At 40.3% G+C, this 27530-nt stretch overlaps 1 protein-coding gene across 2 annotated transcripts in view; it reads right to left on the bottom strand.

Annotated features, from left to right (window-relative positions):
- Positions 1 to 18423, bottom strand: part of DHX9 (DExH-box helicase 9) — a 41877-nt gene extending 23454 nt beyond the window's left edge. Inside the window, exons 1-12 of one of the 2 annotated variants that reach the window (XM_021063778.2) lie at positions 18302 to 18423; positions 15276 to 15408; positions 14562 to 14702; positions 10624 to 10738; positions 9658 to 9755; positions 8632 to 8780; positions 6099 to 6145; positions 4431 to 4567; positions 4009 to 4098; positions 3750 to 3911; positions 3534 to 3611; positions 2553 to 2744 (exon numbers count right to left, since the gene is read on the bottom strand). In XM_021063778.2, the coding sequence (XP_020919437.1) occupies positions 2553 to 2744; positions 3534 to 3611; positions 3750 to 3911; positions 4009 to 4098; positions 4431 to 4567; positions 6099 to 6145; positions 8632 to 8780; positions 9658 to 9755; positions 10624 to 10738; positions 14562 to 14702; positions 15276 to 15386 (1320 nt within the window). In that variant the 5' untranslated portion in view covers positions 15387 to 15408; positions 18302 to 18423. Of the gene's footprint in view, positions 1 to 2552; positions 2745 to 3533; positions 3612 to 3749; positions 3912 to 4008; positions 4099 to 4430; positions 4568 to 6098; positions 6146 to 6988; positions 7049 to 8631; positions 8781 to 9657; positions 9756 to 10623; positions 10739 to 14561; positions 14703 to 15275; positions 15409 to 18301 lie in introns of those variants that run through there. The other variant, XM_084977913.1, reaches the window with a different exon arrangement.
- Positions 18424 to 27530: the final 9107 nt, after the last annotated feature.

Raw genomic sequence — 27530 nt, 5'->3', positions numbered from 1 at the left:
ATGACCACCAGTTTGCTCAGCCCTACAGCTTTTCCAAGTAGAATGTTGATACTCTATGGTTAACAATTTTAGACCTTATCTTCACAGCTGAACCATAGTTGTTCATAAGACAAAGGGGATATACTAGGATACTCTACAAGACTTTTTACAGTAAGAGGTATCAGACTGATTTGGGATACCATTAGGACAAAAAACATGGAAGCCATAGGATGCGGATCTAGTAAGACAGTCCAGTCATTCAACTGAAATCAGAAGACACAGGCTACATCTCTAAACCACTGGAAATTTTCAAGCAGCAGTTAGGTGATCACCTCATAAACTTTCCACACTGAGAAGGAAGATGGAAGAGTTCTCTGAAGTATATTCCAACTCCATTAAGTCTATTACTTTATGAAAGAATACAAATATAGTGGATAGGGAGTTCCCATTGTGGCGCAGTGGTTAACGAATCCGACTAGGAACCGTGAGGTTGCGGGTTTGGTCCCTGCCCTTGCTCAGTGGGTTAAGGATCCAGCGTTGCCGTGAGCTGTGGTGTAGGTTGCAGACATGGCTTGGATCCTGCGTTGCTGTGGCTCTGGCGTAGGCCAGTGGCTGCAGCTCCGATTGGACCCCTAGCCTGGGAACCTCCATGTGCTGCGGGAGCGGCCCAAAGAAATAGCAAAAAAAGACCAAAAAAAAAAAAAAAAAAAAAAAAGAAAGAAAAAACAAATATAGTGGATAAGTGAGAGCTGTTTTCTATGCAATAGAAGTAAAATCTTTGATCCACCATTCTACCCTGTGACTTCACTGCACTTATATCTGTTACAACCTACGTACAGAAATCTATTCCTTTTACAAATGGAAGCCAATGGAAACGTCCAAATTATCTGGGAAAGGACAGTTATTATGCAAATTATACAAAGCTGAAGACCGAAATACAAAACCCATTTTTATCTAGAATAAAAGCCATTTTTTTTCCTAGAACAACTTGGCCTTGATAAATTAAATAGGAACTGAAAAAAAACACTTCTCACTTGGAGTTCCCTGGTGACTCAGCAGGCTAAGGATCTAGCACTGTCATTGCTGTGGCGTGGATTTGATCCCTAGCCTGGGAACTTCCACGTGTGACAGGCATGGCCAACTCCCCCACCCCCCAAAAAAGCAAAACAAACACAACAACCAAAAAAACCAAACAAAAGAACCTACACTTCTCACTTTTGCAGGAGTTAGTTTTCTTCCCACTCATGACAAGCAAATAACTTTTGATTAAGAACATAGATCAGCTTATTTGCTGAATTCTGCATTTTTTGTCAATATGGCAAAACTGTTTGAGTTTAAAAGTGGAGAGCAGCAGTTAAAGAGGAAGAGCAGAACAGAGCTCAAAGTTCTTCTGTTAAATGGGTGCCTTCCTAAAAACATATCTCCTGAAAAGGTCAGATAAGTGTTAAAGAGCAAGGGTATTTTTATTGTACTTGGGGCTGGAACTTCTGCTGTCAGGCAAAGAATTCATAGCCAGTTTTAGGTGTGAGAAGGGCAATCAGGAACATTCTGAGATGTAGAAAGCCAAAGGCCATATCCCAGAGAAACAAAGCCCTACCATATTTTTTCAAGCTTATGATATCATCAATTTTAAATGCTATGTTCACTCTTCAGTCATTGAGGCCACAAAATCCAACTCTCCTATAAAATGCAGAAGCCAATTTTAAGGCATACCTCCATTTCGGACATGTTAAATCCCTAAGTCAATCAAGGTCTGAGCCAGCCTGAGAGGTGGTATCTAGCTACTTGCAATGCTCTCCTTCCAAGTGCTAGAAGTATGGTGTTAAGAGCTGACAAGACCTACTTTAACCTAAGAAGACTTGGAAGAGCTAATCAGATCTTTCCTAAGTACTGGGACAAACTTTCAGGCACTGCAGTAGTAGCCAAAAGGAAAAAGAATGAAGGCAAATTGTTTAGTTATGAATTCTAGTTTCAACCACTTTCTGTATTAACTTTGGACAATTTTTAAATCTCTTTGTGCTCTAGGTTACTGAAAGAGAAATACTAAATAATACAGTACTTACAACTTAAGTCATAAACTTCAAATGAGTTAAAAAAAAATCAACTGTTTAAAATAGAACCCAATATACAGTAAGCATTCAGCTAGTCATATCTGTTTTGCTGGCTTGGCTACTCTTCCTCTGACTGGTTTTTACTGAATATTAAGGTGCTAAGATTGAGAGAACCAAGGTTTGGGTGTGAACTTAAGGGGGAAGTAGTCTCAGTTTTGTTTAATTCAAGGCCCACAGACTCCCTCTAGCTCAGACATAATCCTCCACAGTCCCAATTTAGCTGAGGAATCTGTGAAGGATACTGGAGATCAACACAAGACTTAAATTCTTTTCATACCTTTTTTTCCTTTTTTTTTTTTTTTTTTTTTAATTTTAAAGGGCCTAATGCTCTGCAACTTGCAGAACTTTATGTAGCTACAAAAGGGAGCTGGCCAAAGAATTAGTGATGGTCTGGCATCTAGGCATTCCCACCTCTCAAAAGCTATCCACACCAGGTACATCATAAGCTGGCTTGCTACTTACCTGAGTTACCACAATATTACACTCTGCTGCTCGGTCATTCTGGATAAAGTCATCTAGAATAAACTGGGGAACTTGTGTGGTTTTACCACATCCAGTAGCGCCTCGGACAATGACAACTGGATTTTGACTAATAGCTTCCAGGATTTCACTTTCAAATTTCTTCACAGGCAGTAACTCTCTCTCCTGTAAGATCTGTATTAGAAAAGTTACACCTCAAATTTCTACCAACAATTTATTAGAAGAAATTGTCTTAATTCTTAAAAAAAAAAAAAGCAATCTCTGTAAAAAGAGCTTTCCAGTGGCTTAGTACTCAAAATATATTTTTCTCATAATGTACTTATGTCTCTAATAGAAGTGCTTTTCGTTAATTTTCTGAAGAATCCGTCTTTTTGGCCTTATACACCTTTATTTTCCTCCCTTTCATTCCACATACATTTACATTCCCTCTTAGATATCCCATGTATGTTATTATATTCCATGTATATTCCCTTTCTTCTGACATTTTGTTTTAGTCAGAAAATACCCAAAAAAAATTAAAAATGAAAAGTAAAGAATTACTACCCCACATATCTCCACTTACATTAAGAACACAAGCCCTTGGAGTTCCCGTTGTGGCTCAGTGGAAACGAATCTGACTAGCATCGATGATGATGTAGGTTCAACCCCTGGCCTTGCTCAGTGGGTTAAGGATCTGGCATTGCTGTGAGCTGTGATGTAGGTTGCAGACATGGCTCTGATCCTGCATTGCTGTGGCTGTGCTGTAGGACGGCAGCTACAGCTCCAATTCTACCGCTAGCCTGGAAATCTCCATATGCCATGGGTGTGGCCCTTAACCCAACTACCACCCTGGAAGTTAAGTAGGATTAGTAGTTAGGTAAATATCTTTGATCTACCTTCCTCTAGAAAAGGGCAAAAATATATTATTCACTGTCCTTTTACCTATACCTAGAAAGTTCTGAAGCTCTGAGCACCAAGACTTACAGCTTGCAAATCACGATCCTGTTCCAGCTGATACATTAATTCATTCTTGATCTCCACGCTTATTTGTTCTGGAGTAGCCTATAAAATGGAAAGGCAACACAATTAAACAAAACCATAAATTAGCTTCAAAATGAACCCATTTTTCATTTAGACATCGTAGTGAAATATATTCAAAAGTAAAACCCCAAGACCTGATCTCAAAAACATTGCACTCACAAAAGCCAGGGGCCCCTCATCAATGTTGCTACTAGTCCAAGGATTCCAGTTGGATTGAGGAGGAGACCAAGGAACGACACCTATTTGGTTTTGTCGCTGAGATGGTTCAAAGTGAGCCAATTTGCCAAGGTTGAGTGTAACAGGCACAGAAGGATCTTCAGGCTATGAAAAAAATAACAAAAGCAAAAAACAGTAACAGTTGCTTGTCTGACCAGTGAAAAGTTCAATATGAAGGTGAACTACATAGCTGTATGCTTACTGGGGGCACGATGTCAAGATCTAGTTCTTGAACAATGTTTTGCAGCTGATGTTCCAATTCTGGAGAAATGTTAACTCTGTAAGGCTCCACCTAGAGAAAAGCAATGGCCATGAAAATCATGTAACACATATACCAACACTACTCAAATCTACTATACAAAGGTTAAGAGTGTGCAAAAGACACGAGGTCTACATTATTTTTAAAGCCAGTTAAGTCAGTTCCCCTGCAACAGAATTAATGATTATTTACTCATTGTTCTCTATGAAAACAGCATCATGCTGGACACAGATGATTAGCTGGGCCATATGTTTTTTAAGGCAAGAAATCTAGAACTATCAATTAAACATCTTTCCCCAAATACTAAACATAAACTAAGCTGAATTCTAGGATAGCTCTCCGGGATATTAAGTCTAAAGACTTACTGTCTCTCCTTCTTTCTTCTTTGTAAGTCCAGAGTAAGCTTCAATCACTCCAAGATGGTAGAGTTGTCTGACAAGTGACAGCGCACAGGACTGGGCTGCCAATTTTTTATTTGATCCATGTTCACGAGCAAAAATCCCTATAATTTAAGGTCAGGATTATCAAAGACGAAAGATAAACCATCCAAGTAAAGAAACATCTCATCATGAGCAACGAGGAGCTTAGGTACTAAAGCTGCCCGAAGATAGAGTATGTTATGTGTTCTAAGTTCATTCTGCTGACCAAAAGCAACATTATAACTAACATCTTAACAACTACGTAACTGACCACCTTGATTATAGACAGAACCTAAGACACACATACCATTACAAAAGTAAATAATCTACTTCACAAAAATAGCCATTATTATCTGGCATAAAAACAGAAAGAGTTTAACTTCTGACAAGCAAAGGGTCAAAAAGCAAATCAAAGGAATAAAAATGGGTTTTCAACAATCTTCTTCTATAAAGGGTCAAATAATAAGTATTTTAGGTTTATAGGCCACATGGTCTCTGTCATAACTACTCACTATCTCTGAAGTGTAAAAGCATTCACTGAGAATACTTGAACTAAGGTTTGATAAACTATGGGCCCATTGCCGTGAGCTGTGGAGCAGACTGCAGGTGTAGCTCGGATCCTGAATTGCTGGTTGGCAGCTGCAGCTCCAATTTGACCCCTAGCTTGGGAACTTCCATATGCTGCCAGTGAGGCCCTAAAAAAAAGCAAAAAAAAAAAAAATCTAATAAAATTTCCTTTCTTACATTAGTCAGCTTCCGGAGACATGACATTAAACGAGGACAGATACCTTCCTGCCTAACTAGTCAATTTAGTCAATTCTGATGATCAGATTGATGGGCTGACAGAATTTAGACTGTCTTTATCCTCTTCCCTTAACAACTCATCTAACCAAAATTCAACACCATCTGATAATTTATTAAAAAGCTTGATTCTATTAGAAATCTTTGATACATTAACTTTAAATTAGGGTAAGTTGCAGAATTCTCAAGCTGCAAAGAATCTTAGGCAAAACTTTCCAATTTGCACTTAAGTAAATTAAGTCCCAGCAATGCAAGGTGTGATTTATACAAAACCACAGAACTTGTTAATAAAACCAGGTACACAGGGCTATTCCTTACTTTCAACCATGACACACTGCCTGCTTTAAACTTACTAAGAATAAAGAATACACATACACCTCTGCCTTTCTATTTCTCTTATGAAAAATAACCCCAACCTACTCCTTAGGTGCTTCCTTTTCTTGACTCTATGACATTTAAATGCTTTAGGCCTCCAACCCTATCACCTGATTAACTCCTTTCTAAATATCACCTAGTTTTACACAAAAGAACTATATCTTCTATATAGAAAGACAAAAAAAAGTTTTAAAATCGACACTGGCAGATGCCTCAGTAGCCTACCACCTCTTACCCTTTGAAATATTAACACTAGCACAATCTTTCTTTTCACATGTAAAAATGGGAAAGTGAGCCCTCTAATTACAAATATTCTAAAATACTCTAAATGCTACCTTCTATCACGGACTCTCTCAAATTAATAAAGCTTACATATATGTGGCTCAAAAGCATTCAACTATATAAAACTCAGATTATCAGGAGAGCATTAATACTTACTTCTGCCCAGCTGCTTGATATAAATGGTCATTTCTGCAATAAAGCTCCTGTAACAACATATACAAACAAGGTTAGATATTTCACTATTAGAAACTATTAAATCCAGGACTCCCAAATTAGGCAGGCTATCCAACTGCTTAGCAAATCAAAGCAAAAAAAAAAATTGTAAACATTTATTTCTGTTCAATCCTAGAACAAATGGAAGTACGTAAACTTTGAATAATACACAATGCAGCACGAGACAGCTATAATCAAAGTTGATGAGCCAAATGTTCACAAGGAGAAAATGTTAGGGTTTTTGATTCTATATATATATACATATATACTTACTCTTAACTCCTATTCCAAAAGTTGCAGTCTGAACAGCTAGAATACATTCAGTAAAAAAGGAATTTTCCACTTAGCCTAAGGCCAAGAAATAAAATAGGCCTGAAACTCTTTAAATTATAGTTGTGATTATTTTAAGATTCCTTTGCATGGGCCACCCACTTACGATTTCAATCTGTTAAGATAAATACATGCACATATGCACACATATACATGAGTATACAAACACTGTGCATGTCAGTGGCTCCTAAAACAGGGGTCTGATATCTGCCTGCAGCCGGAAGTAGCCCTTGGTAACAAAAAACTAAGCTTATATCTATTACATTTATTTCAATCAGGTCCTGGAAAACGAAATATTTTTGAAAATTATAGCTAAAATTGCTAGTAGATTCTAGGGAATAAATTGAGGTTTTAACACAGGGAAAACTGCCCTTTGAAAACTATGCTTTCTGATCCTTCCACTGCTCAGGTACATTCTAACCTTGTGCTGTGAATAAAAGGTTAGGTGAGACTTAAGAAAAAAATAAATGTTAGATTCCTTCCTATAGCTCTTGCGAACTGACCTTTAGGCACAGGGGCTTCAGGGGTCAAAGGCCACTGGCTTTCAGGGGACCAACATCCACCCTTTCATTAATGACACCGATGCCAGTATGTTTCTCAGCCAGGCTTAAAGTCAGCACTCAATCTCATTCTCCTCCACCTAGGGGGAACAGCGACACCAGAAATCAGTTTACAATAGTTTCCCATGTGATTGCTTAGTTCAGCCTAAGCAGCAGCACATGTGTGTATGAACACAGACCTCTGGTGTTGCTGTCTGTTATGCCTTTTTCAATAAAGGACATACAAAGAGCAATGCTGTCCTAGCTCTCCCAACTGTCTGCCTTCTTTGCCACAGCCTGAATTCTTCAACTTTTTGTATTAGAAGTCAACAAAGAGTACAAAATTTAAAAAAATGTTTAAAATAAGCCAGGCATAAAAATCATCTAATGTTGTCTCCAAATGCTACTAAGCCAATTGGTTCAGAAAATAAAAATCAACAAATCAATCTTTGCTTTATAATCTGGGGGTTTAAAAAAGTCTGACATCAAAATTAAGTATTTGAGAATTCAGGATTGAACAAAACAGTGGGAAGCTGGGAGGACCATGCTCTGAACATCATTTTGACCAAAGTTTTATTTTAGTAATGATTATTTTAGGGTTGCTACTTGCAACCAAAGGAGAATACATTGATTTTTCAAAAAAAATATTTTTGATGTATTTTTGAATAATTTATTTCATATAGGTGAAGGACAGCAAATCAAATCATCCAGAAAGTTTATAAACATTCTCTCTCTTCCAATAGAATATAGTGCCCCCAGAAGAGTCTAATCCGTATGAGCCTTCCTGGGAGTAATAATTACTACACCCTGGAATGCTCTCAGGAAGAACAGCAAGCAGGCTGAGAAACATACTGTCACTGTTAGAACCACCTCCACCCTTATGTTCAGTTTTATACATTTAACAGAATAATAATAAGACTTTTGAAAGTTGGCAACTTTCAAAGTGATGGGAAATCTGGACCTTGACACAATGCCATTTACCTTCCGAAGATGCTGAAAAAAAAACTGAAGTGTCTAACTTGACCCATTAAAGAAATAAACATTATAAGTGCCTCTAATATCACAGTGAATGATAAACTCACCACCTCTGGCTGATATATTTTTAAACGGCCGCACCTGCAGCGTACGTCCCCGGAATAGGGGTCAAATTGAAGCTGCAGGAGCCTAAGCCACAGCCATGGCAACAGTTTGCAGCATGCCAGACCCATAAGCTACTGAGTGAGGCCAGGGATCGAACCCACATCCTCATAAAGACAACACTGGGTCCTTAACCTGCTGAGCCACAACAGGAACTCCTGATTTTTAAGCCAATTATGGACAAACCAGTACCTGTGGCTCTAGTTTTTGCCTCTCAGATTCATAAGAGAACCTGAAAGTCTAGCAACATGAACAGATTTTCACAGAACTTTCCACAGTGAAAATCAAACATAAGTGAAAATCATGGCAAACTGCATATTACGAAATCAATGAAAATTCTTCTTGGGCAAGGTGACGTTATCTTCTTTGCACAATTTGCTACTAATCCACAAATTGGACCAGGCAACACATACAATGAATATACAAAACAACTAACTTACTACAGAAGGAAAAGAGTGAAACAAGCAAACCTGTTATGATCAGGACCCACTTGGGTGTACTTATATTCTCCTTGGATCTTTTCTTTTTGGAAATACTGGTTCAGACGAGCCTTAGCATTTTCCAAGGTCCAGTTTCCATGAAGTCCAGCATTTAAATCCACTTCTTCAGATTCAAGAGTCTGTTGAGTCACATATGATAATTAAATTTGGCTGCACTAATTTTATTTAGCCATACATATTTAAGGTACAAACACTTCTAACAACACTTTCTTTGTACCATGCTTTATAATGCAAGTTGTTTTGTTTTTAACAGTTTCTAATCCTAGTCAAACCTGAGCCAGAATTGGTTTTTAACTCCATCTGATGGCCCTACTGTATAAGTAGTCTATTAGTTAATTTAAACTGTTTCTAAGAAAACTTGGATAATTTATGCTGGTTTTAACACTTTAAATATGTTAAGTGGAGGAGTTCCCGTCGTGGCGCAGTGGTTAACGAATCCAACTAGGAACCATGAGGTTGCGGGTTCGGTCCCTGCCCTTGCTCAGTGGGTTAACGATCTGGCGTTGACGTGAGCTGTGGTGTAGGTCGCAGACGCGGCTCGGATCCCGCGTTGCTGTGGCTCTGGTGTAGGCCAGTGGCTGCAGCTCCGATTGGACCCCTAGCCTGGGAACCTCCATATGCCGTGGGAGCGGCCCAAAGAAATAGCAAAAAGACAAAAATAAATAAATAAATATGTTAAGTGGAAAAGTAAACCTGTCTTATCAAAACACTTTTACTATTGAGTGGTCATGAAATGCGGTTTACTGAGGTAACTACATTTCCTATAAAGCAGATGAGGAGTCCTTCTACTACTGCCCTGAAAAAAGTTTTATTTCAAGGCAATTCTGGTGACCAGCTTTAACAGGTAGCTAGGTTTATGGTGTCTTCTACGAACACTCAGTCTCAAATAACTACCTAAAACAATCACCAAATTATTAAATTGCAAAAATCTTAAACCCTCCCATGAACAAACTCCTAAATCACATTCCGAGAGACTTAAACAAGGAGACACCTTACCGCTTGTACTTCTTGTTCCTCCTTTCTTGAGTAATAATCCTTCAAGTTGGCTCCACGATCCCAGGTGGGCCCAGTAACACCATAGCCAGAATTATTTTCTATTAAGGGAAGAAAATGATTGTTCTCTTGATGCATCAAACTGTAGAAAGATCCTAAATGACTTACTTTAAAAGGGTCATGACTGAATTGCTAAGTCCAAAGACAGTATGGAGGGAGATGTTACTAGTAATGATCAGAAGTGACTAATAATCCATAACACATTATATATATATAGCTTTGTTTTACATTGCTACATGTGTTTCATTAAATGAAACTTTCTTTGCTAAATATGATCCTGAAAGAAGGCTGCTAGTGCTAGAGATGGAAATAAGCTGAAAAATGTTAAAAAATGATCTTGATGAGAAAGCAGAGGAACTAAAGATAGTTAATATTGATTGAAACTCTAAGCTGCTTATAACAAACTTAAAAAAATTTTTAAATTTACTCCTTATAACAATCTTATGAAGTACGTACTACTGTTACTGATTGTTATTCTTTTTCCATGAATACTGGATCTGAGACCTAGGCAATTTGACCAATATCCTAGTTAATCTACCCTACAGTGGACACACTAATACAAGTTTTGTTAATACATAGAATTCAGCAATGACTGGGATCCATAAGACAAATAAACAAGTCTACAATATATTTGGCAAATAAGTTAGAAGAAAGGGCAGTAACTAAGACCCTTTAACCAAATGTTCCAGCCTATGCAAAATCTAGCCAGAGATCAAAAACCAGTAAATGGTAACAACAGTAAGGAATTAAGCTGTTCCCCTTTCTAAGAGAGCATAAATAATCTTACGGTATTTGTAAACTTAGGAAGGTCTTGGGTTCTCTCAACATTATGAGTTTACTGTAGTTATCTATCCAAGGAAGACTCTGTATTTTTATTCTCGGTTATGTGCACACATTCAAGTTCCTCACCTGCCTTGAGAGCCAGATGTGGAGGAAGAGGGCCTCCCATGGTTGCTGGTAAACCTCCACCAGCATTTGCTGTGTCGTCAGGTGAATCAGCAGTTGTGAGAGGAGTGGGTGCTACCTGCAACAGGAAAAGTCAAGGCAATCTTAATCATGTTGCCCTCAGAGACTACAAAAATCTTTTATGCTTAGAGGAAGCCCATGTGTCACCTTGCTTTTCTCATAAAGTTAACATCTTCGTTTTCAGTGATTTTATAAACCTATTATGATGTTCTCATTTCAGGCAGAAAAGGATAAGGATAGTAAAAATATTCATGATTTTTCCTCTGGAGAATACTTATGTAGATGAATCAAATTTTTTTCCACAAAAGGTGGGGTCAGTTTATGCTGTGTAGTTAATTTACCTTTTCAACTCAATCTTTATAAATATGTTCAACTCTCAAGAAGTATCTGTTAGGAGATGTCTATGTGGTAGACACTGCCATGAGTACTGAGGATAAAACAATGAACAAAACAGATGCCCTGTACTCAGACAGCTATACTCAAATAGCTGTATTCTAATTCTGTATTCTTATGGAGCTAAACAATAAATACACAGTATGTAAAATATGATAAAATACTACCAGAAAAGAAAAATAGGGACTGTGGGAGATCACTATTTAAACAAAGAGGTAAAGCTCATTCCTAAGATGACATTTGAGAAGATATATGAAGCAAGTGGAGTATCTGGGAGAAGGGGTTTCCAGAAAGGGAACATCAAAAGTTTAAGGCAAATGCAAAATACTTTATTTACAACTTCTATTTATTTAAATATCAATCTATATGCATTTTAATGACTTACTACTCCACTGAATAGATGCATTGTACACAACTCAAACAATACCATGTTAGTGGACATTTAGATCACAGCCAGTCTTTTTTTTTTTTGCCTTTTTTTAGGGCCACATCTATAGCATATGGAGGTTCCCAGACTAGGGGTAGAATCAGAGCTACAGCTGCCAGCCTACGTCACAGCCACGGCAACATGGGATCCTTAACCCACTGAGTGAGGCCAGGGATCGAACCCCAAACCTCGTGGTTCCTAGTCAGATTCATTTCCACTGCATCTCAATGGGAACTCCTGATCATAGCCAATCTTAAATCATAAAATAGCATGGCATAAATTCTTTGTACGTTGGCTTCTTTCCTTTAGGAAAAATGCATGAAAGTGAAATCCCTGGGTTAACAGGCATCAACATTTTAAAAAGCATCATAGTGCTCTACAGAAAGGTTACTGACTTTCACACTTGCATCAGCACTCCATGTGAGAATCTATTTTCCCATATTCTTCCCAATTCTGGGAATTACAGCATGTGTCTTGCATCTTTACCATGTTAATTGTTTTTTGATGTGGCAAACTATTATTTTCATTTACATTTTGTCTGCCCCTATATTCTACCTGTATATTCATCATTCTCATTAACTTCTAAGAATTTAATATTTCAGGGCTATTCATTCTGTCATACAAGTTGCAAATAATTTTTGTTCTTTTTAACTTTAATGCTGCTTCAAGGTATCTCATTTTTGTTCCTGTAGTCAAACCTAGGTTCTGCTTGTGACATCCTCCACAAAATGGACTCTCTTAACCTGAGACCTGGTCTACATTTTCATACACATACATATATATATATATATATATATATATACCCTTCTCATTCTGAAACTAGTACCATCATGAAAATTCAGTTACTGCAAATTAAAAATAAATTAATACATTAAGATATTTATTAATATACAGTAGGAATGGCAGATACTTAACTTTTTCAAATTCTTCTTGGTTATTCTTCAGCAATTCTATTTCCTAATTCGCTTTTTGGTCTAATGTATTAAATATTATGTTAAATTTACAGAACTTACTCAGGGAGAACTGACTGCCTTACAATAAACTTGACATATTACAGTAACTCAACCTCCCATCCAGAAACATGTATGGCTCTACACTTCAATCAATTCTATCTGTTGAGACATTTCTCCACAGACATCTTGCCCTTCTCCAACTCTTATTTTAACATCTTTTGCAAGACATCTGAATAGCAAAAACCTTACAACACTAACACAACAGCTTGCTCTGAGGTAGGAGGCAGGTTTCTCTAACAAGGGTGATAAAGATAGGCGTCAGGTTTGCCAGCAGCCCCCCTTTTAAGACTGGGGGTTTCCTAAACTTAAAGCACCTCAGCTGTGACACAAACCCACCGTGTCCTCGGCATCCACCAAGTCCCACTCCACATTGTCCTCCAAGGGATTCAGGGACAAGGGGAAACTGAGGCAAACATGAAGCTCCTGCTGCCTGCTATCCCATGAATAACATCATCCTTTCTCTGACTCATAGGTCTTGTGTCTTCTGCCAGCCCAGCATCTATGGAACTGTGGTAGTCTGAATTGTTAGCATTTCTATTATATTATGTATCCCTTTAATTTTTTTATTTATTGCATTACACTAAGTAATGGTGGTGACAGTGGACACCTTGGTCTTATTTTAACCTGGAAAGTTGCCGTAGTGCAATGCATCTCAAATTTTTTGCAGTGAAGAACTGGCTGTGATTTTGTTCCCTCTAATCCACTGGGAAGAGTATTTTTGTCAAATGAATATTATTTCTAGCAATTCCAAACATGAAATGGAAAAACATAAAACACAAGCTTAAGTTTTAGATTCAACAAATGTAAATTAGCTGTCAAAACATAAGCATTTCTAAATGCTTACCATCTCTGCTCACAATTGTAACAAACACTGTACATCACTGCCCTAGGGCTTGTTTTTAGTACAGTGCTTACTATTATTTTTAGATAGTATTTCTTATCATGTCTAAGAAGTATTTTTCTACCTCATTTTCTAAGTACTCTGTTGGTAATAGATATTTAATTCAGTCAAAAACAAACAAACAAAAAACCAAAAAACAACCCTCTATTGGTGTTCCTATTGTGGCTCAGTGGTACTGAACTCACTAGGAATCACAAGGATGTGCGTTTGATCCCTGGCCTCAATCAGTGGGTTAAATGACCAGGTGTTGCTGTGAGCTGTGGTACAGATCACAGATGCAGCTTGAATCTGGTGTGGCCATGGCATGGGGTAGGCCTGCAGCTGCAGGTCTGACTGGACCCCTAGGCTGGGAATTTCCATATGCCGGGGATACAGTTCTAAAAAGAAAAAAGGAGTTCCTGTCGTGGCGCAGTGGTTAACGAATTCGAATAGGAACCATGAGGCTGCGGGTTCAATCCCTGGCCTTGCTCAGTGGGTTAAGGATCTGGCGTTGCCGAGAGCTGTAGTGTAGGTTGCAGACATGGCTTGGATCCCGTGTTGCTGTGGCCCTGGCGTAGGCCGGTGGCTACGGCTCCGAATAGACCCCTAGCCTGGGAACCTCCATATGCCGCGGGAGCGGCCCGAGAAATGGCAAAAAGACAAAAAAAAAAAAAAAAAAAAAAAAAAAAAAAAAAAACGAAAAGAAAATCTTTATTAAAGTTAACCACTGAGTAAATATTTTTCTCTTCTAAAGTCATCAATGTGGAGTTCCTGTTGGGGCTCAGTGGGTTAAGAACCCAACAGTGTCCATGAGGATGCAGATTCAATCCCTGGCCTGATCAGTGGCTTAAGGATCCTGCGTTGCTGTGGCTTGCAGCTCTGATTTGATCCCTAGCCTGGGAACTTCCATATGCTGCAGGGGCAGCCCTAAAAAGCACACACACACACAAAAAAATCAATTTATGAATGCATGAAATATATAAAATCCTAAGCCATACAGATCAGGTATATAATGAGAATGAAAACCGAATCTTCGGGAAATCATCTTAGTTCTCTGGGAAATGCCAAAGTTCATTATGGAACATATTAGTATACTATTTGAAAGTAATCCTCCGTACATATTAGCATAACCTTATAACATATATCTCAAGTGCCTGGCCATACTTACCCCCATAGTTGGGACTTCTTCACTCTTTACTTCATTTATCCGAACCAAATAGTTAACAAAGTCTCTGGCAGCATTGCTCTGTGCGTCTTTTTTATTGGTGGAATTACCCATGCCGGTGTAATTATATCCTTCCACTCGAACCTTTAACAGTAAAAAAGGGGAAAAAAAAAAGTTGAGGAATTGATCTGGGTAATTCTGGGATTTAAAAAATTCGTAATTCAGAGTTCCTGCTCTAGCATAATGGGATCACCAATGTCTTTGTAATGCCAGGATGCAGGTTCAATCCCTGCCTGGGACAGTGGGTTAAAGGATCTAGCACTGCCGCAGCTGGGGAGTAGGTCCAAACTGTGACTCTGATCTGACCCCTGGCCTGGGAACTCCATATGCCATGGGGCTGCCAAAAAAAGGAGACCAAAACCAAAAAACAAATATTCCCCAAACCCCAAATAACAAAAATCAAACCAAAAAAACCCCTGTAACTCACTAGTCCATCAAAGGATAAGTTAACTTTTGAAGATATACTCTACACACCCTGAAAATAACAGCCCTAAGAGAATTCATGGGCTATCTTATAAAATAACAGGTAAATCACAAAAAGAACGTTCCCTGCCCTGAAGTACAACACATTAACATTTCCAAAGAGAAAATACTATTCTTTTAAAACCAAAACAAGCCTCAAAAGTCACATAAATGTAAGCAGTAATTTTTTAGTACCTCGCACATGAATTTCTGCCTGTTTTTATTCCCCACTGCTCTAATTTCATAGGATGGAGTCATCTTCCTTTTGCCACACCAGGCATACAGAAAATTTTTAACATCACCCATGATTCAAGAGTCTTCTTCAGACCTAGGAAAACAAGTTAGTTAAAAACAGCATTATTTATAAGAGCAAACACTGAAAATTACTAATCTGGAAATAATCAATAACAAGAATTTACTGAAAATCTAGGTTAAGTACAGAATATTCTATCATGCTGCTATTAATATTAATATTGCCTGTGATGAAATTTTAATGACATAGGCAAATAATTGGAAAGTCTGAGACTTTGTTTTGAGAAAAAGCAGAATACTAAAGTATGATTTGAGTGACACAAAAGTATGTATAAATCAAGACTGGAAAAGAAATATCCTCCCAAATGGTTATCTTTAGATATCTACAAGCGATTTTCGTCTTTTCTTTAAAGACATTTTATGTAATGTCCTACTTTTTACAATATTCGCTTTATGTGTTTTAACTAATTTAATCCTCACAACAGTAGGTAACACTATAAACTATAGCTTCTACTTTACAGTTTTTTTACGAGCAAGACACTAGACATAGAAAGTTTCAGTAACTTTTTCAAGTTACTCACTGTAGAAGGCCTAAATTCAAAACCAAACCAATATATTAAGAAATAGTCATCTGAAAAAGAATGGGTGCATTTTTTTTCATGCATCACTGAATCATTCTGTCGTACAGCAGAAATTATCAAATTGTAAATCAACTATACTCCTTTAAAACTTAATTAAAAAAAAAAAAAAGTTCCTGCTGTGGTCACTGGGATCACAGGTTCAATCCCTGGCCCAGCACCGTGGGTGGATTAAGAATCCGGCACTGTAGGCACTGCCGCAGCTGTGCCCTAGGTCAAAACTAGGGCACGGATATGATCCCTGGCCTGGGAACTCCAGATACCTCATGGCAGCCTAAATAAATAAATAAATGGAGAAACAGCCTTCCATCATTTTGTATATAAATCCAAGAGTTTATCCTCATTTGGATTATGTCTCCTAGAAGACCATCTGCACAGCAATAGGCAATGTTATTAAGTCCAAATATATTCTGTGCTAAATCTTTCCTTTAGGCCTTGTTACTCATTAAATTTGAGGCTATTACATTTTCCTTAAGTGCAACCTATCATAGTGATTGGCATTCTCCCTCTACATCAGTTTATAGCAAAAGATACGGATCCTGAGTCTAAATTACACGCAGAGGGATCTGAGACCAAATTCAGAACTGGAGAAAATATGCTAAGAATTGTTTGCTGTGATGTGGGAAGAAACCCCATTAAGCCTCTGTCTTCCGTTAATGTTTAGTGCATTTTGTTAGCACCTACATCTAGTTTCATCAAACTGAACCCTAGTACAAAAAGGCTCTTCTGTAGTCACAGGTTAACCCTGGGGATAACCGATTCATGAAAAGTTGTGGAAAACTGAAGATGTCTACCTACAAATTCCAACCATGAATAATTAATTTTAAAAACAAGCCCTCAGGGTGAATGGAAAACATGAAATAAGGACTATACTATCAAATTCCTTCCTCCCTAGTCTTATCTAACGCCATCATATTAAATATTAACTATAGACTAATGCTATCCAAATATACATTGAAAGTTTAGTCTTTTCTCTTTAAAAGCTCCAAAATCAAGTTCATCCATCTGCAGCACTTATGTATCCACCTGAATGCTAACATGGCATCACAGTTAAAACACAATTTTAAATTTCCTCCCTAAACCTGTTCCTCTTCCCTCTAATCCCAGTGTTCCCACCTCCTTAGGCGGCACAACCATCCACCAAATTACTCCTATCACCCATTTGGGACTTATCCAGTCCCTCAACATCCTCCATAACCATCCGTTGCAGTCTTTATTATGTACCAATCAGTATCCGTTAAGGAGCATTGCAGCAACTACTTCACTTAACCCATACACGACACTGTATAGCTAAGCATTATTACAGGTAAGTAAACTGAGAGAAAGAATAATTTGCCTCAACAGACAGAGCTTCTAATTGGGGGACCCAAAATTCCAACCCAGGTAGTCCTGATCTACTCTTGACCTAAGGCTCACTTTCGCCTCCAAACATGATTCCAATCTGTTCGCTTCCCTCCCCTCTCCCACTACTGCAACAGCTGGAGTTCAGCAACAAGGTCCTAAATAATTCCCATTTCCTTTGTAACCACGCTAAAATCCAATCTTCTTTTAAATTCTTCTCACCACATTCCAGTCACGTGGCCTTCTTTCAGTTTCTTTCTAATCCCTGCCAGTAAACACTAACTAATCCCCCTCCGCCTGGGGAGTTCTGCTTTTCTTCCACATCTTAGTAGTCGATAATCTCCACCCTTTGGGCGAGACGTCGGCTCAAATGTCTGCCTCCTCCGAAAAGCCTTCCCTCGCGCCACCCTTCCGGAAATGGCGCCCTTCCTTTACACTAAATCCTCCAAGAGCTTTTTTACCGAAACCAGCACTTGTTTCCACACGGCTCCCCACCCCCACCACGACCCCAACCTCTGAGAGAAAAGAGCAAGGACTGTGCCTAGCCTGTTTTCTGCTCTATCCGCAGAGGCCGCAGGGTACCACCCGCTATTTTCGGCACGCAGGCCTGCGTGGACGAACGAAGGGCCCTAAGCGTGGGCGGCGGTTTGGCGGGCTTAGCTCCCCCCACCCCGGGCCGATTCAGTCCCTTTCACTCTACGGCGACAGCGCCACCGCCAAGCGCAGGCTGGAAGAGGAAGTGGGGTTTGGCCGCTCCGGAGACGAAACTAGGCCTGCCTCCGCGAATAACTGGGGGCCAAATGGCGGCCTCAGGCAGCGCAAGCGCGGAGCGGCGTCGCAAGCAGCACGCAACCCGCAATCCGGGAACCCAGCGAGGCGGCTCTCCCCTCCCCCACCCGCCACCGCCGCCAGCTCCAGGCAACAAAGACCCGCTGCAGAACCCCGGGGCCTACGCCGTCCCAACCGGTAACAAAGACGTCTTCCCCTTACCGGAGTCCGATTCTTTGTGCCCGAGAGCACAGCTCTCTCAGGAACGTCCCTGGCTCGGGCCTTAGCGACGGAGACCAGACGAGCGCACCACCACTCGCACCGAGGCGGCGGCGAAATGGCTCCGACCGCTACGCTGTGGAGGCGGAGTCAGTGTGCTACGCATGCGCAGAAGGGGAGCGTGGGGCCAAGGGCGCCCGGAAGAGGGGCGGAGCTGCCGCAACCACGCGACGGGCAGCGTCCAGTCGCCTGGGAGATCCGCCGCGCCCTAGAGCGGCGCCGGGGCGGAGCTTCCTCCTTTGGCGCGAGGCCTCCTCAGGAGGGGCCTGCCGCATGTTTTTGGAGAATGTTTTGCACCTTCTGTCATAGGGACCTGTGGTAGATGAGGTGCCCCACAAAGACACAACTGGAAATCCTAGGTGGTAGCTTTATAGGGTTGTTGGTGATTAAATGAGATGGCTTAAAAAATAGAATAAAATAAATGAGATGGCTTGCGAAGGCGGCTTAGGGCAGTACCCAGCACACAATAGTTGTTCAGTAGGTATTGTAGTGATTCGGCTCCTCGAAGGTTAACATCCCCTAAATAGAAGTAAGCTCGGTGAAGGCGGGAACCCTGCCTGGCCAGCTCAGGCCGCTAAATGAAGTACTTGGCACATCAAGTGCTCAGTAATAACTAGTTTAATAAATAGAAACTGTAAAGTTCTTTTTGCTCAAATTGGATAACCTTTTGTATTCATAGTCTTCGGAGTAATTTATATCCTTAACTATTATAGTAGTCACTGCTAAATTTTTGAACTCCAGTGCTTCTCACGGAGGCAACAATACAAAATATTTCAAGCTGGGGTTGTTCCAGAGAAGCCAGACCAGTAAAGTATCAGGCCCCATCGTACCTAACATCCTTATTTTTCACCTCTTCCCTTTTTTTCCCCTAACTCTTCTAGCTCACTGTGATTAATCCCTTTAAAACTCTGTTTCTTCTACAACCAGAGTAACACAGATTAAAACATTTAAGTTAAACAGAGGAACGTATTTACTCATTAACTTATTTTCTCCATGTTTGCTCTCTTCAACTAGGAATAAAATCATCAGGGAAATACCTTAATCCTTTGTTTCCTTATCTCTCTCAGGATGCTTAAATCAGGAAGTTTTCATGATAAGGGAAACCCAACTAACATAAATGGATTGCAAATGTTTTGTAGTAGATAATGTACACACCAAAAACATCAACAAATTAAGTATAAAGAATATTTTCTGAGGTCGATCTTTGGCTCCCAAAGATTACAGAGAATTTTATTACTGAGTTGTTTATTAATTTAGGCCTTGCATCTGGGACCTTGAGTTGCCAGGGGATTGGATGCCAGCAATGGCATTTACCTTTGTAGGTTGTCCTTGGCAACTAGTACCTTCTAAGATCTCCCTTAACATTTGCAGATGAAGCATCAAAACATTCTCCATGAGTTCCCTGGTGGTTCAGCAGGTTAAGGATCCAGCACTGCTGCTGTGGTGTGGGTTAATCCCTGGCCTCGGAACTTCCACATGCCAGGGGCACAGCCAAAAAACAAACAAACAAAAAATAAGTTGGGAAGTTCCTGCTGTGGCTCAGCAGTACAACCATTCTGAAAAGAAGTAAGGTACTATTTAGTCAAATAGGGTGGATAAAATCAAACAAGTCTGTTTCTTGATGTATCTGTATATACACACATACATACATATGTATGTATTTTTTAAACAAAAAATATTGCCCACCATTCCAGTTCTACAAAGTCATTAGCCACTGCAGTCACCCATGGCCCACTGACAAAGTGTCCCGAGGGGGAATTCAGGATGGAAAAACAGCAAGTACTCTATTCTGTACTTTGGATATGCAGGCCTCTAGGTAGTTAAGATGTCTATCTAAGGAAGAATCTCAGTGACCCCAGATTCTTGCATCTTCCCATATAGAGAAAAGTATTAAAATCCTTAACTTGAGCAGTCTATTCTTTGAGATAATCAGTGATTTTTTTTTTTTCACAGCCCCACCTGTGGCAAATGGAAGTTCCCAGGCTAGGGAGTGAATCCGAGCTGCAGCTGCAGGCCTATGCCACAGACAGGGCAACAGTGGATCCTTAACCCATCTAGTCAGGCCAGGGAATAAACCCACATTCTCACAGACACCATATCAGGTTCTTAACTCACTGAACCAGAGTGGGAACTCTATTAGCAATAATTTTTTGATGTCCGACTGCAGGTATTTACCTAGCCCCCAAAAAATCATAAATATACTGGCTCCTTCCCTACATCTTTGGAGCAGTTTCTCAGAGCTGAGAGGCTGTCTCCCAGGCTGCAATCCCCAGTAAGACCCTGAATAAAACATACCTCACAACCCTCACAGTGTATTTTTTTCTTTTAGTTGGTATATGTATCTCAAGAAATTCTTGAGTAAGATATGTTTATTATATTATTTGTGTTGGCCTGGAGTTGGAGGCAGCTTGAGAACTCCTTTGATAGATAAAAGGTAATGGATGTTAACCAATGAATCCCATGCAGCAGTTATAAGAAATGAATTGGATAGTGGATATATATAGACTTTAAGGGCCCAGGGATAGTGAAAAGGAAAAAGGGAAAAAAAGTTATCTTAAGGCATATATCTAATTTTTTTTTTTTTTTTTTTTTGGTCTTTTCAGGGCCACACCTGCAGCATACGGAAGTTTCCAGGCTAGGGGTCAAACTGGAGCTGCAGGTCCTGGCCTACACCACACCCACAGCCCCAGCAAGAGAGGATCCCAGCTGCATCTGCAAACTATACCACAGCTCATGGCAACTCGGGATCCTTAACCCACTGAGCAGGGCCAGGGGTTGAACCCATGTCCTCATGGCTAGTGGTTGGTTTTGTCACCACTGAGCCACAATGGGTACTCCATAAATTTAAAATGACACTAGATATTCTGCATAAAAATGTTAAAAGATACACATTAAACACATTAGAATGGATGTCTATTATAGGGGAGAGGAATTATTTAAAAAGAGGAGACTTCAATAATTCTGGATTCCCTTAGATATGGAAGACTGTAAATGATAAAGATGTCAAGGGTAGATATATGGTCTAATTCTTTCAAATATTAATTAAATGAAATGGTTGTTTTTATTTATTTTTTTATAGAAAAAAAAGCACATGGAAGTTTCCATGCCAGGGATTGAATCCGAGCCCCAGCTGCAGCAATGTCAGGTCCTTTAACCCACTGCACCAGGCCAGGGATCAAACGTGTACCTCCACAGCAACCCGAGCCCTGACAGTTACATTCCTAACCCACTGTACCACAACAGGAACTCCAAAAGAAACGTTTATTGAAGGCTTTTTCTTTTTAATTAGACTCTATTCTAGAGGAAATAGCTGTAAATGAGACAGGAAATCCTTTTTTCATGGAGCTTGTATTTAAGAGATGACTTCTGTCTACGATAGAGTAGCTTTTTACCAGACCAAATCTCTATGGCAAAGGCCTAAGTTTTTTTTTTGTTGTTGTTGTTTTATTTTGTTTTGGTTTTTAAAAGTTTTTTTGAAGTATAGTTGATTTATAATATTGTAATAATTTCTGCTGTACATGTACACACATCCATTCTCTTTTAGAATCTTTTCCCACATAGATTATTACAGAATATTGGGTAGAGTTCTCTGTGCTATATAGCATCCCACATAGATTATTACAGAATATTGGGTAGAGTTCTCTGTGCTATATAGCATCCCACATAGATTATTACAGAATATTGGGTAGAGTTCTCTGTGCTATATAGCATGTCCCTATTGGGACCAGTCATTCTATATGCCTCAGTGTGTATATGCAATTCCCCACCCCCAATCCATCCCTCCCCACTACCCCCTCCCTGTCCCCTTTGGTAACCAAAAGTTTGTTTTCAAAGTTGATGAGTTTGTATTTTTTTTTTTTTTTTTTTTTTGTCTTTAGTCCTTTTAGGGCCGCACCAGCAGCATATGGAAGTTCCCAGGCTAGGGGTCTAATCGAAGCTGTTGCTGCCGGCCTACACCACAGCCACAGCAATGCCAGACCTGAGCTGGGTCTGTGACTTACACTACAGCTCAAGGCAACACCAGATCCTTAACCCACTGATCAAGGCCAGGGATCAACCACAACCTCATGGTTCCTATTCGGATTTGTTTCCACGGCACCATGACGGGAACTCCATGTATCCTTATTTTTCATTTTTGTTTTACAGCCACACCTGCAACATATGGAAGTTACTGGGCTAGGGGTCGAATCAGAGCTGCAGCTGCAGGCCTATGCCACAAGCCACAGCAACACTGGATCCCAGCCACATCTGCAACCTATGCCGCAGCTTGCAGCAATGCTAGCACCTTAACCCATTGAACAAGACTAGATATAGAACCCAAATCCTCACAGAGACAAAGTTGGGTTCTTAACCTACTGAGCTACAACAGGAACTCCCATTTGCATCCTTTTTTTTTTTTTTTAAGATTTCATATGTGTTATAATAGGCCTAAGTTCTTAATATAAAAGGTCTAGGGCCCAGATAACTGGATATTTGGGAAGAAAGGATAGTTGGGGGGGGGAATAAATGGTTATTATTTCTTGATATGATCCTAACTCCTCCTTTGGAAGCAGAGCTGATGGCCACAGTCTTTGTATCCATTTTTAGCCAATCCCCTATAAGAAAGTGATTCCCGTAATTGTGGGATAGAAGCATAGATCTTCCTGAACTCCCTCAAGAAGGTGAACTGCTCTAGCAGATCATCATGCTTTCAATTATATACAAGCTAAACTAAAATAAGTCACCCCAAATCTTCATATATATCAGCTAATTTTGGTCACTTCTATTTTTTAAAAAATTGAGACCAGGAATTCCCTTTGTGGCTCAGTGCTTAGCGAACCCAACCAGCATCCGTGAGGACGCGGGTTTGATCCCTGGCCTCACTCAGTGGGTTAAGGATCCGGTGATGTTGTGGCTGTGGCGTAGGCTGATGGGTGCAGCTCTGATTGGACCCCTAGCCTGGGAACCTCCATATGCCACGGTGGGGCCCTAAAAAAGCCCCTTCCCCCCCCCAAAAAAAAGGATCCAGTGTTGCTGGGAGCTGTGGTGTAGGTTGCAGATGCGGCTCAGATCCTGCGTTGCTGTGCCTTCGGTATAGGCCAGCAGCTGTAGCTTTGATTAGACCCCTAGCCTGGGAACCTCCATATGCCGCAGGTTTGGCCCTAAAAAGACCAAAAAAAAAAAAAAAAAAAAAAAAATGAGGCCAAATTTACATATGTAAAGACGAACCCTTAAGTGTATAACCCCTCAATTGGTTCCCTATGTGTACTCCAATATAACTACAACCCAAATCCAGATATTGACATCCATGGTTATCTTGTCTCCCAAACCAGAGGTAACCGTTATTCTTTTTTTTTTTTTTTTTTTTTTTGGTTGCCCCACGGCATAAGGAGTTCCTCAGCCAGGGATCAGATCAGAGCCACAGTTGAGACCTAAGCCGAAGCTGCAGCAATGCCAGATCCTTAAGCCACCCTGCGAGGTTGGGGACCAAGCCTGCATCCCAATGCTCCCAAGATGCTGCTGATCCCATGGCACCACAGCAGTGACTCCTAATTTTTATCACAATTGATTAGTCTTGCCTTTTCTTGAATTTCATAAAAGTGGCATCACGTATTATGCAGTTTTGCAACTGGATTCTTTTTTTTTTTTTTTTTTTTTTTTTTGTCTTTTGTTGTTGTTGTTGCTATTTCTTGGGCCGCTCCCACGGCATATGGAGGTTCCCAGGCTAGGGGTTGAATCGGAGCTGTAGCCCCCGGCCTACGCCAGAGCCACAGCAACGCGGGATCCGAGCCGCGTCTGCAACCTACACCACAGCTCACGGCAACGCCGGATCGTTAACCCACTGAGCAAGGGCAGGGACCGAACCTGCAACCTCATGGTTCCTAGTCGGATTCGTTAACCACTGCGCCACGACGGGAACTCCGCAACTGGATTATTTCTAACCACCTTTTTCTAAAAAAAATTTATTTATATATTTTGGCTGCACCTGACGCACATGGAAGTTTCTGGGCCAGGGATCAAACCTGCACCACATCAGTGACAAGGCTGGATCCTTAACAGCTAGGCCAGCAGGAGCTCCCATCTGCCTTGTTTTACTCAATATATTGTTGAGATTAATTCAAGTTTGTAGATGTAGCAGTACTTTTAATTGCTGCATGGTACTCCATCTTACAAATATTCCACTGTTTGTTTATCCATTCTCCTGCTGATGGGCATTTTAGTTGTTTCTAGTTTTGGCTAATATGAATAGTGACAGTTTTACCTTGTTCCTTCCAATTTGGATAGCTTTCTTTTCTTTTTGTCTGACTGCTGTGGCCAGGACTTCCAACACTATGTTAAATAGAATCCGTGAGGGTGGGCATCCTTGTCTTGTTCCTGAATTTAGTGGGAAAGCTTTCAGCTTTTCACCGTGAGTTATTACATTGGCTGTGTGTGTGGATTTGTGTTAAATGGCCTAGGTTATGTTGAGATATATTCTCTCAATACCTTTTTTTTTTTTTTTTTTTTTTTTTTTGCTTTTTGGGCCACACCTGAAGCATATGGAAGTTTCCAGGCTAGGGGCAGAATTGGAGCTACAGATGTCGGCCTATGGCCTATGGCAACAATGGATCCTAAACCTCCTGAGCAAGGCCAGGGATCGAACCCGCATCTTCATGATCCTAGTTGGGTTTGTTAACCACTGAGCCACCAAGGGAACTCCTCTCGATAGCCATTTTGATGAGAGTTTTTTTATTATGTCGAATTTTGTCTAATGCTTTTTCTGTAACTTTTGGGATAATCATGTGATTTTGGTCTTTGCTGAGATCAATTCTCTTTCTTAATTCAGTGAGCATTTTTTTTTCCCTTTTTAGTGGCATGTTAGTGTTCCCAAGCCAGGGACTGAACTCTGAGCCATAGCAGTGACAATGCCAAATCCTTAACTGCTAAGCCAGTAGAGAACTCGTTTGGCATTTGTTTGTGTTTTTTGTTTTTTGTTTTTTTTTTTTTTTGCTTTTGGGGGCTGCACCCGAGGCATATGGAGAGTCCTAGGCTAGGGATCCAATCAGAGCTACAGCTGCCAGCCTACACCACAGCCACAACAATGCTGGATCTGAGCTGCCTCTGCAAACTACACCACAGCTCACGGCAATGCCAGAGCCTTAACCCACTGAGCAAGGCCAAGGATCAAACCCGAAACTTCATGGTTCCTAGTTGGATTCGTTTCCACTGTACCACAAGGGGAACTCCCTCAGCATTTTTACTACCACTTTTTGAATTCAGTGTCTGGTAGACTGATAATCTGTTTCATTATTTTTTTGATGGGTTTTCTCTCGCTCATTCAGTTGAGGTAGTTCCTCTGCCTTTTCATTTACTTAACTTTCTCCATCTGCATGAATTTAGATGAAGCAGTTATCTATTATAGTCTTGAAGGCTTTCTTTTTCCTTTTTTGTCTTTTATTTAGAGCCGCACCCAAAGCATATGGAGGTTCCCAGGCTAGGGGTCGAATCAGAGCTGTAGCTGCCAGCCTATGCCAGAGCCACAGCCATGCCAGATCTGAGCTGTGTCTGCTACCTACGCCACAGCTCACAGCAATGCCGGATTCTCAAGCCACTGAGCAATGCCAGAGATTGAACCTGTGTCCTCATGGATGCTAGTCAGATTTGTTTCTGCTGAGTCACAATGGGAACTCCAGACTTGAAGGTTTTTGTTTTTGTTTTTCTGGAAGGGTTTGTTTATTTATTTTTTGGGGTTTTTAGGGCTGCATCTGTGGCATACGGAGGTTCCCAGCCTAGGGGTTGAATCGGAGCTACAGCTGCCTGCCTACGTCACAGCAATGTCAGATCCCAGCTGCATCTGTGACCTCCACCACAGCTCATGGCAACACTGGATCCTTAACCCACTGACTGAGGCCAGGGACTGAATCTACAACCTCATGGATCCTGGTTGGGTTTGTTAACCATTGAGCCACGAAGGGAACCCCAGGGTTTTTTTTTTAAATTGCAATCTAGTTGACTTACGATGTTGTGTTAGTTTCTGGTGTACAGCAAAATGACTGTTATACATATATTCTTTTCCATATTCCTTTCTATTATGGTTTATTACAGGATATTGAATCTAGTTCCCTGTGCTATATGGTAAGACCTTGTTGTTTACCTACTTTACATAAAAAAGTGTGGCTATATTAATCCCAAACTCCTAATTTTTCTCTCCCCACCCCCTGCTGTCCCCTTTGGTAATCCCAAGTTTTTTATGTCTGTATGTTTTGGTTTTGTAAGTTCATTTGTGTCACATTTTAGATACTACATGTAAGAGTTATGATATGGTATTTGTCTTTCTCTTTCTGACTTACTCAGTATGATAATCTCTAGGTCCATCCATGTTGCTGCAAATATTTCATTCTTCTTTATGGCTGAGCAGCATTCCATTGTGTATATATACCACATCTTCTTTATCCATTCCTCTTAATGGACAGACCGTGGCTTCTATTTTGAGCTCTGGATCACTTGTGTGCCAGCTCTTGTGCTGGAGGATCTTTCTTTCTGGGGTGAAAAAGCTGCCACGGTGTCATAAGAAACTGAAGCCTCTGGCCAACAGCCAGCAAGGAACAAAGGCCTGCTCATAACTATGTACGTGAATCTAGAAGCAGATTCTTCAAACCCAATTGAACTGGGAGTTGAGTAAAACTCTAGCCAATAGCTTGACTGCAACTTTAAGAAAAACTCTATTCCAGAACCATCCAGTTAAGCTGTTCCTAGATTCCTGACCCTCAGAAGGGTTGGGTGAGTTGATAAATGTTTCCAGTTTTAAGCTGTTAAGTGAAGAGGCGATTTGTTACATGGAATAAATAACAAATACGAGTACAATCGTCCCTCAATATGGATGGGGGATTGTTCCCAGTCTCCCCACCCCCACAGATACCGCCCTATCCCATATACATGTAAATACCTCAAACCTTTTGATGATGGTGACTTTTTTCATTTATGCTTCTTTGACCTGCTTGTTCCTCTAAAATCACTTAAAAAGCATTCTCTCACTGTGTTTGTCACTGTTCCAAGTAGTGATGCACGGACAATTCAAGAGCCCATGAATATTTTCCATTCCCCATCTTCTACTGAAAGAAGCACAGTCAAAAATTTTCACCGAGGAAAAAATCTGAAGGTGATGCTATGATCTGGACTCCAGTAATAATAAATGCAAATTTCAGTTCTCGGA

The sequence above is a fragment of the Sus scrofa genome, chromosome 9 (genome assembly GCF_054392235.1).
Source record: "Sus scrofa isolate SSC_HxYL_T2T_F1_AM1 chromosome 9, Sscrofa_HxYL_maternal_Yorkshire_Landrace_v2.0, whole genome shotgun sequence".
NCBI classification, from domain to species: domain Eukaryota; kingdom Metazoa; phylum Chordata; class Mammalia; order Artiodactyla; family Suidae; genus Sus; species Sus scrofa.
The sequence above is the reverse complement of the archived record's forward strand: the minus strand, read 5'-3'. Positions and strand labels throughout refer to the sequence as shown.